Source organism: Elephantulus edwardii, unplaced genomic scaffold (genome assembly GCF_000299155.1).
Source record: "Elephantulus edwardii isolate Elephantulus edwardi_28Jun2011 unplaced genomic scaffold, EleEdw1.0 scaffold00036, whole genome shotgun sequence".
Lineage (NCBI taxonomy): Eukaryota > Metazoa > Chordata > Mammalia > Macroscelidea > Macroscelididae > Elephantulus > Elephantulus edwardii.
The window spans coordinates 15,957,368-15,971,478 of NW_006399786.1; the positions used below are offsets into that span (position 1 = coordinate 15,957,368).

A 14,111-nucleotide genomic window follows, 5' to 3' on the forward strand; every position below is an offset into this window, starting at 1 on the left:
GATGTAAGTGGGCCTGGCTGGCAATGTCATATATGACGTCTCTCACATTTTTGTCTTTGTTCCTCCGTAGAAAATCCTCTTGTGAAACACCATGCTATGTAAGAAAATGCACATTAGCAATGTAAAAGTAAACTTAAAACTAATTTGTAATCTCTTTGTAATAAGATACATATAATATAATGCTGATTTTGTGCTTTTAAAAAGGTATGAAATATAATAGGGTGAGAGAGAGAGAGAGAGTGTGTGTGTGTGTGTGTCTAACAGGGGCAGATTAATAAAGAAAATCTAGCCTTACTTTGCTTAACTGAATATTATATCCCTATCAGGGACCGTAAATTTGAAAAGGGGCTTTGATTCTGTAGGAAGGTGCAGTGTTAGGAAAGAGACAAATGGCAATTATACCTCAAAGAAGAATCTTTTCTATGGTGAAAAAATGTGAACTATTTCACTAGAGATTATTAAGTAAGCAAAGCAGGAGTGGCATTCACTTCCTAAATAACATGTCCTTGGAAACTCTATGAACGTTGATAAATGTCAATAGTTATAGAGGGGCTTCAGGCCTTTTGTTCATAGGGTCACTATGAGTCATGCTCAACTTGAAGGCAATCAACAACAACATGCCTGTGCTTATCTTACTGGGTAATGCAACACTGATGGAGAGACAGATTTGGAGTAATATGTACTAAAGATGTTAACAAGGGCTATAGGCAAAAAAAAAATACTCAAAAAGCCAAACATACAGGAAGTTTAAAAGAACAGACAATATTGAATTTCATTTAAGATACACACAGGAAAATATCTGAATTCTAATAAACAAAATTGTTTTTAATAGAATACTTCCTCCTTAAGAATGTACGGAGTAGGCTTACAGGAACATTAGGAATAATTTCTGTAATTACTGGGGCAGAAGTAACGTCCATGAAGTGCTATCAAATGAGATTCTCTGGATCTTCTTTGTCATAGCTGCACCACAGCCCTAGAAGGACTGATAGATAAAATTCTGACTTGATAACTCAGGAGCAAAAAAAGAGAAGACCATCTGCTGTAAACAATTAACACTAGCTTCAAAGAAGTTACATGAAAGAACTAATGAGTCAAGGGATAATTCTCACTGTATTCATGAGCTAACTTATTAGAAAGTATAGACGACAGCTTTACCAGCATACAGATATCCATGGGGAGGAACACCTTTCTTCTGCTGCCATGATAGGGAGTTGCCCTCAAACAAGTGACAATGCCTTGTGCTTTTCCAATGTGACTCGCGGCATGATCTGCATGAACATCCTTTATGCCTAGGATTTTGGAAACGAAATAAAGCACAGGATTTCTCTACTCTTTTCAGATGCATGGCAAATCAACAAAACAGTATTAAGAAATCACCTACACATGTAAAAAGAGGTGGTTCCCCTAGGTTTTGTATCTTAAGAATAAGATCTATGAGAGAAAAATTTGGCACAAGGACAAGTTGGCCATTTACCACCAATGGCATTTACCACCAACAAGTTTGGAAACCTCAAGTTTTAAATCAAGGAATTTTCCTCAGACTAGAGCACACCGAGAACACATATGGAATGTTAATCAAGTATCACGGAAAAACATTATAAGCCTTCCATTTCTCTCCACAGTGCAATTGCCATATGACAGCATTTTAAGTATATGCTTAACAAACACTCCCTTCATGGTTTTGCTCTCCCATTCACTGTGACGGCAAACGCATCACTAGGCATACAGAGAAATCAGCCTGGGAAACCCAACCCAATGGATTTATACTATTCTTTTAGGCTGACATGAAGATATATTACTTTTCATTGAGAAGGTATTGTTGTTGGCCCAAATAATTTCCTCTTATTAGACCTTATTAAAACAGAACAAAGTCAGGTGAGGAAAAGGGCCACATAAAGAAAAAAGGAAAAAAAATCTTACAAAAACCTTTGGAAGTGTGACTTTTTCTTATGCTTCAGTACTTTTATTTTTAACATGGGGAAATTTACTGACAAGAAGAGGAGGAGTCGTCAGGTAACTGGCCTTCCAAATTTCAGCAGATGCTGTAGTAAAAACTGTACATGTAGTCAGGTCACCTGCAATTACCAGATTTTTAATTACAGCATTCTCAGGAGGTAACACATTTTTTTAAAGTGTCTGAGTATTTTAGTCTTTACTCCAAAGAAAGATACATATTTCCTTTCTCTGCAATCTTGATTGTACAAGGAAAACAGAAAAGCAAAACTACTTCAATAAATGCTTTCTGAGCTAATTATCAAACTATGACACAGTGAAATCTTGAAGGTATTATCTTGCATAAAGAAGTATAAAATAAGAAGAAACTTACCCAATATTTCTAGTGTTAAGTAAATAAGAGAGCTCTGTGTATTTTCAGCATAAGTTTCCAGTTCCTGGATATTATGGTATGCTTTGTCATCCAAATTCTTTTCCTTCAGTCAAACAAAACGCAAATCAAGTCTGAATTATCAGTGTTTGGTAAAGATGTTTTTTCCCCTCAAGAATGGAATCATATGAATAAAATACTATTCAATATATATTGTTTAGTACAGAATGAAATAGTTCATGTAGCACATAGTCAATACTCACAAATCATCTTTCAAAATAATACTCATGGAATAATCTCAATGTACAAGTTACCTTGAGCACAAGATTGGCTTATTTTTTTCGAAGGCTCAGAGTATCAAAAGAAACTGATTTTACTGAATTCTTAGAACACTTTATACAGTATCTTAACCTTAACAGTAACCCTAGAAGATAAGGAACTAGTATTATTTCCATCTTGTAGACGAGGAAACCCCCAGGTCCCAACATGTCAAGGTCACACAGCTCTAAATGGTAGGATTCAGGTGGACCCATTTGGGATCTACAGCCCATGCTTTTTGTTGTTGTTATTGTTTTGTTTTATTTAAATTTATTAATTTCAGTAAAAATTTACAGAGACTTTGGATTCCCATTCATTCATTCATTGTTGCACTTTTCTCCCCTCCCAACCCTGCCCCTAGTATACTACCCTCTTGGGAAAATAAAAGAAAAATTCTTTCATTGTTTTACAATCCTTCCCCTCAGGTTCACTCTACTATGCAGCCTTCACTCTGAACTTGCGTCATGACAAAAATACCTAATCACATATCACTTTTAAACAGTTTTCTCCCTCATCTGTTTCAATGCAGCATACATTATTTAACCCATCTTTCTCAGTCTCCCCCCAACCCTGATGTTAGTCCAGTTTTAAAACAGTGGCACCATGCAGTATTTGTCCTTTTGTGACTTGAGATATCTCACTCAGCATAATGTCCTACAGGGTCACCCATTTTGAATAATATTGCATGAGTGCCTTGTTTTTCAATGCAGCATAGTATTCCACTGTGTGAATATACCACAGCTTCTCTAGCCATTCATTTATTGATAGGCACTTAGTTTGTTTCCAACTCCTTGCTATTGTGAACAAAGCCGCAATCAACATGGGTGTGCATATATCTGTTTGGATGTCAGTTACAGTGTCTTTGGGGTATATTCCCAGTAGTGCAATTGCTGGCTCAAATGGTATTTCTATTTGCAACTTTTTGAGAAAGCACCATACTGCCTTCCACAGTGGTTGCACCATTTTACATTCCCACCAACAGCGAATAAGGGTTCCAGTTTCTCCACAACCTTGCCAGCATTTGTTGTTTGCTGTTTCGTTAAATTTTGCTATTCTGTCTGGGTGAGATGATATCTCATAGTTGTTTTAAACAGCCCATGCTTTTAATGAGGAAAAGCATGTTGTAGATAAAGGAGAAAAATTATTAAAATTACTTGTTAAAAAAATCTCAAAATCAAATCCACTGCCATCAAATCAAGTCCAATTCATAAGACCCTATTTGGCTGAGTGAAACGATCCCATAGAGTTTCCACGCTGTAAGTCTTCAGGGCATGGCTAGTGGGTTCCTAGCACCGCCTTTTTGGTTAGCAGCCACATGCTTAACTACTGCACCACTAAGAGCTCCTTAGGGGAATAAGTGTCTCTTCCCAAAAGATACCATTCCTACAACGTAACAGGGCTGATTACATGTACACACTATATTAAGCAAAAGGTAAATCTGAGTGCCAGGAATATAGCCACCTTTATTGATATTATTGTCAAAGTGAAGAAAATAAATTAGAAGAAACTGGTACCAGTAGTGCACTTGTGGGGGAGAAAAATTTCATTTTAAACTTTTTTTAAAAATTGAGACATAATTCATAAATCATAATATTAATTTTTTAATTCAGTATATTCACAAAGTTGGGTAACTATCCTTAACTAAATCTACAACATTTTCATCACCTCAAAAAGAAACTTTGTATCCATCCCTCATACTATACCACTCCACTCCTCACCTCCCAATAACCACTAATCTTCTTTATTTCTAGAAATTATCTATTCTAGACATTTCATAAAATGGAATAATATAATAGGTAGCTTCTATGTCAGGCTTCTTTCGCTCAGCACAAAGGTTTCAAAGATGTTCAGCATCATCATTCATCATGGAAAAACAAGATGACACCATGACACAATACTTCCTATCCACAAGGATCTACAAGCATTTACAGCACTACATTCCTGTTGTATGGCTAAATAAAATTCCACTGTACAACTAAATAATGTTTTGTCAATCTATTCACTGAATGTAAACATTTATTTCTACTTTTTAGTTATTATGGATAATGCTCTAAGCATCCATGTACCAGTTTTTGTGTACAGGTATGTTTTAATTTCTCTAGGGCATGTAAGTAGGAGTGAACTGTTGGATAATACGCTTACTATGCTCAAACATAGTTTGAGAACTGCCAGGCAGAATCGCTGTAACATTTGACATCTACACCAGTAGTGTTTGAGGGAACCAATAGCTCCAGATCCTCACCAACACTTGTTACCATCATCTTTGTGACTGTGATATATACCATTGTGAGTTCATTTTGCATTTCTCCAATGACTAATGAGGATGGATTTTTCTTCTTATCCATTGTTGTTGTGTGCCATTGGGTCGGAAGTGACCCACAGCTGACCCTCCAGCAGGTTTTTAGAGGCATTAAATTGCACGGGAGGAGGCCACACATCCTTCTCCAGCAGAGCAACTAGTGGATTCAAACCACATGCCTTTGGGATTGCAGTGCAGCTTTTTACCACATACTATTCTACGTATCTTCTTCAGAGAAATTTTTACTCAGATCCTTGAAATCACAATAATGAAGAAATCTGTATTACTTTTTTAAATATCACAAACATATATGGTTATGTTTTTAAAAAGTTTTTATCTTTTCAAGATACATATGTATGTAAAGTTCAAATAGAATGTCTGGGACTTATTGACAGCTGAAGAGATCACATACGTGTGGCTAACAATTGAAGCTGGACAGTAAGTATGTAAAAGTATATCATTCATTCTACTTTTATATGTTTGAAACTTCTCATTAAAATAAAACAAAACACAGAATGTGTAAGTGCATTTGTATGCCTGCGTGGGTGTATGTGGAGGGCAACTGTAATCAACAGATGGTACGCACAGATGGAGCATAGACAAAACAGCAGAGTTATTTAAGTTTTCTCACTCCAAAATATTACTACTCATATTTCCTTCCTAAAGGACTAGTCTAAGAAATTAAAAAGAAAAAATGAGTACACGATTAACTAACTTACTCTTTCATCAACGATTCTCGTAAGCCATCTTTTAGTCAGATTATGCGTTTTGACAGCCTGAAGAGGGAAAAAAAAGAACACAAACAAAAGGGTGGCATATGTATTTATAACACTTTGAAAAAATCATTTATACAGATCTGAATAAAAAATAAAATACAGAAGTAATACTAATATTTGTTAAATATTATTTTAATTATTCTATTATAATAGATAACTATATAAAGAAATATCAGGGGGGAAAAGATAATGTTCCCAGAAAACATTTTTACATTAAAAATATTATTTATTGTCCAAATGTCCAACCACAAACGAATGGATTGAGAAATTATGGTACATTCACAAGATGGAACACTATGCAGTACAACAGTAACTTTGTTATTACATAACTTGGGAGGGATTGGAGAACATTATACTAAGTGAGCTAACTCAGTCTCATAAAGATAAATATTGTATAAAACCGTTATTGTAGAATGAGTATAAGGATCCAGGAATGTGGGAGAGGCTGGAAGCAGAGGGATGTGGATGTACAGGGGAAAGGGGGGATTAATCACTGGGTTGTACAATTTGATGGGGGGGTGGGGGAAATGCAAAGAATTTGTTCAAACTTGTATTTGAATTTTGTGAATAAACTAGTAGAAAAAATATTATTTGTTGTTGTACTTTATCCATTAATCTCAGGGGTTTTTTTCCCTTATAGTTTTAGTAATTTTGTGATTTTGTTTTGAAAACAGACATAATAACAGTTATAAACCCAACTTTTATACTTCTTCTATGATATCATTATATAACTTATTTCCATAGCATAGAGATTTTTAGAAACTAAGGTTCTCTCAAAATGAAAATAACTGAAAACTATCTGCAAGTAAACTATTACCTTGATAGTCAAAGGAAACTCAGTAGGAAAAAGGCACACTTAGCATTCAAATCTTGGTTTCGAATACCATTCCCCTCTAATGAAACAAGGGAGTTGGGTGGAGTGGTCCACAGCAAGTCGCTGCTAGCCTAAAGATGGCACGTCTCAGGCAGTGCAAAGCCACCAGCTGCTCCATCAGAGAAAGGCAGGCAGTCTCTTCCCTTGTGATTTACTGCCTCTAAAAATTGTTGGGGCGTCGGTTAGGAGTCAGTTCCAGTGAGTTGGGTTTTCTTCCTAAAGAAAAAAAAACTACTTAGGAAAAGGGATGATCCCTGAGCTGGAGGACATGGTTAAGTAAAAGTTGGTGCTACTTGCACACAAGGGAGCTCTGGAGGCCAAAGGCTGAGCGACAGAGGGAGGACGCAGGCAGGGGGTACGGGTGAGGTGACAGCCACAGGGGGGCCTGGCAGTTCCAATCCACCAGCAGCTCCAAGGGAGAAAGAAGGCTGTGTGTGGCCTGGGGGAGAGGTTTCTTCGCCCTCGCTCCAGTCACAGGTGTGAACTTTGGTGGACATGCGGGGCCTGCACACCGCCTCCCGCACTGCTCCATCCACATGAGTCCCAGCAGACACGAACCCCACAATGCACACGCTACCCAAGGTTACTAGAGTGGGAGACAGAGCTGCTTCACAGACCTATCAACAGGGCAGAAGCAGATCTCTTCGAAATAGCATCCAGTGAGGCAAGAAATGACGTGTCTAACTCATCACTGAGCACAGGCTGCTCTGGGGCAGCAGGCCTGGCCCTCTGGGAAGAGGCTGGAATGGCAGGGGCGGGGTCAGGGGTGGGTGGGCAACAGACGGTGGGCACCAAGACCAAGTACGAGGGTCAGCGGCCCCGCGCCTGTCAGGCTGCACTTCTGGGAGGAGGAGGGTGGTCTTTACATCGGATCCGGTGGCTGCTGAGCTGCCAAGCGGGGCTCCTTTGTGGACAGGATGAGGGCCACGATGCGGAGCACCTCGGCGCAGACAAGGATCAGAGTCAAGCCGACGAGGAGTCCCACATGCCAGTGTCCCCCACGCCTCAGGCGCAGGCCGGCGCCCAGCAGGAAGTTCTCCTGGGGGGCCATGTAGTCATTCCCCGGCTTGGTGATGAGAACGGCCACCGCCAGGCTGCAGATGGCAATGCTGCTGGCCACGACCACGGGGAGGATGGACTTCCTGATCAGCTCCGGCCTCTTAACCACCAGGGCTGCGTGGTCTATGCCCTTTGGAAGGTGCCATAGGCTGCACCCAGGGTGCTGAGATTGAGGTTAACAGTTGTTACAGCTCAGCTCCACAATCAACTCTCTTAGCACCAGCGGTCATGAAATAAAAGCCAAACTATTGGGAAAATATGCTATCAGGGACTTCTACAGAGTACTGAAAACAATGATGTCAGTCTAGAGAGTAAGGTGTGCCTAATGCAGGCCATAGTTTTCGCAGTTCCTTGCTATGTATCAGAAAGCTGGAAATGACTAGGGATGGATAATACAAGAACAATCAAAGCTTTTGAGTTGTGGTGCTGGAGAAGAGTCTTAATATGCCATGGTCCACAAAGAAGACAAATAGGTCTGTCTTGGAGAGGGTGAAACCAAGTTTCTCCTTGGAGGCTAGGATTTTAAGCTGTGTCTCACATAGTTGGGCATGTGGCCAGGAGAGACTGGTCACTGGAGCAAGACATCATGCTTGAAGGGTGGATGGACAGTGCAAGAGAGAAGGACCTTGATGACACGGACTAATACAGTAACTGGGGCAATGGGGTTCAAAGCTGTTGTACATATGGTCGCAGAATATAGTGAAAACCGAGGCAGACGTGGGGCAGCCAAAGTCTCAGACATGTCTTCAGGTAGCCGGGGTGAGCTCAGCAGGGCGAGATGGCCCAACTCTGCACTGCGGATAGCAGCAGAGTTGAGGGGATCCATGGCAGGAAAGCAGTCTGGCCACTGCGCTCTAAATACTAGGACCACAGAACAAATGGCTGAAGTTTAATTTTTATAATCACAAGTGTACATGCATATGTATGTGTGGTGAGGGTCTGGGGAGAGAGAAAGTTTGATTTTTGTAATCCTATTATTAAGGACAATTCCTGGCACATAAAGTTATTTAGTAGATATCTGATAAATGAATAGTCAAATTCCTATTCTGAAAGACAGAGTTCTATCGCCTAGTCCATAGGGAGCTGCACTGCTGTCTGACTGATGGTTGGAATCCACCCCTGACTCTGAGGAAGAAAGATGGGCAATCTCCTCTTCCATGATTTACAGTCTTGGAAACCCAGTGGAGGATCAGCTATGAGTTGGTTTGGACTTGACAGTAAAGAGTTTTGTTCTGAAAAGGAAATGTGCATTAGGCCTGTCATAGTCCAATATGCAATCATCTATGACATTCTCAAATAATAGGAAGATTAATGATGAAAGGTATCCATTTTCCTTTTTTCAGTCATATAACATGTAAATCATGCATAATTTTCTATGAATGGTCTATATAGCTAAATTAACATAAAACTGTTTCCCACATGTACAATTCTTAAAAATAAAAACAAAACACTAACAAACCAATAAAAACAACTCTGGTATACAGGTTTCCATTTTTTTAATACCCAAAACTGATCAAAAAGTAGGAATTCCATCAAACCATATGAGGGAATCTGAAAAGATGAATACATGTTGTTCTAAGAATCCACAGTCTGAACTAACACACTGGTAGAAAGGAGTTGTTGCTGTGCAGATAGAACAGAAAATTTACTTGGCATTGCATCAAAACTTGAAGGTTTAAATTCTGTATCCAAATGTGAAGAAAAGAAATAATTTCTAATACAAAAAGACTAGATTCCTCTCCTTTCCCCTTTAGCAAAGAAATGCACCAAAGACTTGCTCAGATTACCAATGGATGGATTTTAATTTCCCCATCAAAACTCACATAGCTCTGAACATTACATGAATTTAAGAGTAATTTCAGGATAGCTTCCTTATCGCTAGTATCCCACTTATAGCCATTAAACAGTATGCTGAAGGCACATTCTTACAAATTAAAAATAGTCATTTTTCTGTTTACCTTCCACAATTCAATGGCCACAGGCTGCTGTGGAGGGTTGTCACGGTAAATGTCTTCCACAGTGTTTTTCCAAAACTGCATTCGCATCAGTCCAATTGTTTTCTCAGAGATTGAATCCTTAACCTGTAAACAGTTTAAAAAAAGGTAATAAGTGCACTCTTCACAGTCTCCTGTTGTGTCTCTGCACAGTCTTAAACTTTCAGCCAAAAACTATGTTTAGTTTAACAGATTTGGTTTGATTTTTCCTCCCGTTATATCAGTTAAATAATTATCGCCACTATTACTCCCAAGGAAAAGCTGCAAATTACTTGGTGCTGAGTTACAAGTATTTCTAAGATTTACATTCAAAGTAGGAGGAATTAGCCTATAAACAAACTGGGGGTGGGGAGAGAAACAGAAGGAAAATATTTGGATTAGAAGAGATTTAAGAGCTATGCCAAGCTGTCATAACACTGACTTTATTGGAATTGTATTTCGAACAAACTGTTAAAACTAGAAAGAGCTAAAGAGAGACATACACGATTGGGAAAATCAGAACACCAGGTATTAATAATATTAGGGGATGACTGTTAATTTTTCAACATCTTTTGATTATGTGGGAGTTATCCTTTAGAGCACATACAAAAATATTTACAAATGGGAAAATGTATCATTTACTTCAAAATAACTTGAGGACGAGGGTGGGTTGACAAGAGAGAGAGATAAAATAAGACTGCCAAATTATTAACAGTTGAGGCAGAGTAATGGATATTTGGATTTCTCTATTTTTTTATACATAATTGAAATTCTCCATAATAAAAACATTTAAAAAAATAAGTGAAAGATTAAAAAAAAAATCCTTAAGATACTGACTGCCAATGTATTTTCAAGTCTGAAAACAAAACTAGAAAACAGAGCCAGAGATTGTTTAGAAGAAACAAGGAACTAACCATTTATCAACTTTTCCCCAAACTGATGACAGTACTGTGGCACACTTAATGTTTTTAGGGACAAAGACTATGCCTTCAGTAAGAAAACCAAAATTATTTCTTTAAAAAGTATGTGTGTGCACATATATACAGAATGAATTGTAAAGCAGCAAAGCAAAATAATAACAGGAATGGTAAGCAGTGTGTATATATATATATATATATATCTGTAAAAGGAGAAATAATGTGGGTGTGGCTGAGTCTTCTACAATTAATTTTATAAAGGAGAACTGTATCAATAGCATCTAGTATATAAAACTGATCCCTTGCTATGACATAGTCCCCCACACCCTTGCACCTATCCCTATTTCTACTAATCACAGGGTATGATATACATTACAAATTGGCTCAGAGTTGGGGGGTTATTAAGGCATCAAGTGATGTCAAAGAACATAGATTAAGTCCAGGTTCAGTCCAGCAAAACAAACAACCCTTTGGTTTCCTCAACTGTCCTGTGAGCTTCATCTCATAGTAGTTCCAAGTCAGCTCTTCTGACTCCATCTTCAGGACTCCGTTAGGCTATGCCTCACCATAGACTCTCCACAAGTGTGGCAGCTCACTTTCTTATGTTGGTCCCACAGCTGTTGATAATGTAGATGGTGATGAGCAAACGGAACCATGGGCCCACAGCTGGGGTAGCTGGAGACCATGCCACCAAAGGGATAAAGAAATGGCTACAAAAGCCATTCTTAAGAGTCATAATACCACAATATTGTTACTTTGGTAATCATATCACAATGGTGTTTGGTCCATTTTCAATAAACTGTCAAGAATAACTCTTTTCAGATACACCCAGAAATGATGCCCTGATCTGTTCAAAACCTTCCAATGACTTAGAGTAAAAGCCATAGTATATGTACTAGTCTCTAAAACTTGACCTGACTCACTGCTACCTCTAGCCCAGGCTCCCAGCATCTCCCTCTGCTGCAGTCACAATGGCCTTCTGTTCTTTGACATCACTTGAACCTCAGTCTGTCCTGTTGACCCAATGGTGGCATCTCTCTGGCAATTCAAATTCATGAGCAACTCTGCAGGAGAAAGATGGACAATCTCCTCCCATTGAGGAGATATATGGTCTCAGAAAATCTACTGGAGAGTCAACTATAGTAGTTTCCAACTCAACAGCAATGAATCAAGGGACCCCACTAAAATACCCTCCCCTTTCTATCTCCTTATCCTGCTTTCTTTTTCTACACAATACTTTCTGATACAGTACACAGGTAATATGTTTATTTGGTCCTTAAGTGCAGTGACTTTGTACATTTGATTCAATAGTACATCCTCAGGACCTAAAACAATACCTAACACATTTTAGACACACAATCATTACTTGTTGAATGTGTGTGCAAAGATGTGGCAAGATATTTTTACAATGACTGAGAATTCTGGGGGAAATCTTAAGTTCTACTTATTAAAAACAGACTTTTAGTCATTTACAGAATTGTCTATAGGAAATAAAAAATAATTCAATGTAGTAACTCTTTATAGCTATATTGACTTAATATGTTACAACAGAGTTTACAAGTAAAAAAGGATAAAATTGTATATCTCCATCTTGGGACAGGGTTCACATATGTTCTTCATAGGGTGACTATGAGTTGTACAGCACCTAACAACAACATAACCAATGTTGCTGAGTTGTACATGTAAAAGCACTGAAGAGTTGTATGTTTTACTGTGTATATTTTTAGCAAAAGAAAAGTTAATCTTCATCCAAACTTACTGGAGGCCTGAAGGAAAACAACATAACTGGAAGGAGTAAGGGACTCTGCAACACTGAGCTAAGCTATGAGGCTGAAGGTCAAAGGACCCAAGACCCCGCCTGAGAAGCTCTCTGAACTGAGGGATTGTGTCCCGCTGCCAACCTGAATTACAGCCTATTCTCCAATAAACTCTGTAACAATGAATATGATTCTGCACAGTCTGTGTAATCATTGCAATGAATTCCGGACCCAGCAGAATAGTAAGATTGGTGTTAGAACTACTAGAAAGTAGTGCAGGAGCACACGGGGCATGTTTGACAATATGGGAATTAGTTTGCTACTATGAATGTTGCTGATGAGAATTAGCTCCCCTTTGTGGGGTTAACAGAAGCAAGACTCAGTCATCCTCTTGCCACCTTGCTCATTTGACTAGTATACTTACTTTGGAAGACAGGTTGGTAGTTTCTTACACAACCAAACATAAGATCCAGCAATGCCGTCCTTAGGTATTTATCCAAATGAATTGAAAACATGTCCACACACAGCAGCTCAATCAAGAGCTGCTAAGATTTAAAGTAACCATGTCACTCAGTGTTGTTTTGGGGTGTTACTGAGTTGTTCCCAGCTCATAGCAACTGTAGGTATAACAGAAAAATCAGGCTTGTTCTGGTGCCATCCTCACAACTGGTGCTATACTTGAGCCTACTGTTACAGCTACTACATGAGAGGGAAGATCATTGCATTGAGGATGTTCTTTTTCACTGACCTTCCACTTTACCAAGCATGTCCTTCTCCAGGGACTAGTCTCTTTGGATAATATGTCCAAAGTGTCAGAGTCTCATCATCCTTACTTCCAAAGAGCATTCTGACTGCACTTCTTCCAAGACAGAATTGTTCTTTTGTTGCCTCACTATATATTATTCTTCTCCAACATCATAATTCAAAGGCTTCAATTATGCTTTGGTCTTCTGTTCATTGTCCAGCTTCTACCTGCATATGAGGCAACTGAATCATGGCTTGGGTCAGGTACAGTTTAGTCGTCAAAGTGTTATATTTCCTCTTTCTTCAATACTTCATTTAACATCTCAATAGGTGACTGGAAAAACACTGTAGGTATATCCATACAATGAAATGCTATTATTGTTGCTATTGTTAGGTGCCATAGAGTTGACTAGGACTCACAGCAACTTGGTGACCAAAAAGATTGGAACCTTGCCCCATCCTGTGCCATCCTCACAATCTCTGACATGCTTGAGCCCACTGTAATAGTTACTGTGTCAATGAAGTATTAAATAGAGATAAAAAGAAACAAACTATCAAATCAAGATGAAAAGGCACAAAGGAACCTGAACTGTAGACGTAAGCCTAAGAAGTCTATCTGAAAATGCTACATAATGACTCCAACTATGACATTCTAGGAAAAGTAAAACAATAGAGACAGTAAGAATACTAGGGGTTGCCAAGGATTTTTAAGGGGAAGAGGGTAGGGAAAATGTGAATAGATGGGATACAGAGGATTTTTAGGAGAATTAATCTATTTTGCATGCCACTTTTAGTAGTGGATACATGACATCATGCATATAGCATAAACTAACACAAAGAATGAATTCTAATGGGAACTATACACTTTAGTTAACCTGGTTCAACAATCATAACAATTGCATTAAAACAAGCTGCTGCTAATACACAAACTGTATTGGGAATCTATACTTTCTGCTAACTTTTTCTGTAAAACTAAAATTGCACTAAAAAAAATTTTTTTTTAAATTTAGGTTGTTTATTTTTCATTTCAATGAACATCTACAGAGATTTTGGGATTCCATTCATTCA

General features: G+C 38.5%; 1 protein-coding gene across 1 annotated transcript in view; it reads right to left on the reverse strand.

Moving 5' to 3' along the window:
- Positions 1-14,111, reverse strand: part of NDUFAF6 (NADH dehydrogenase (ubiquinone) complex I, assembly factor 6) — a 37,671-nt gene that overhangs the window by 13,600 nt on the left and 9,960 nt on the right. The window contains exons 3-7 of the mRNA XM_006884576.1: positions 9,611-9,733; positions 5,663-5,719; positions 2,330-2,432; positions 1,159-1,292; positions 1-94 (exon numbers count right to left, since the gene is read on the reverse strand). The exon at positions 1-94 is cut by the window's left edge and continues 3 nt beyond it. Of these exons, the coding sequence (XP_006884638.1) occupies positions 1-94; positions 1,159-1,292; positions 2,330-2,432; positions 5,663-5,719; positions 9,611-9,733 (511 nt within the window). The remainder of the gene's footprint in view (positions 95-1,158; positions 1,293-2,329; positions 2,433-5,662; positions 5,720-9,610; positions 9,734-14,111) is intronic.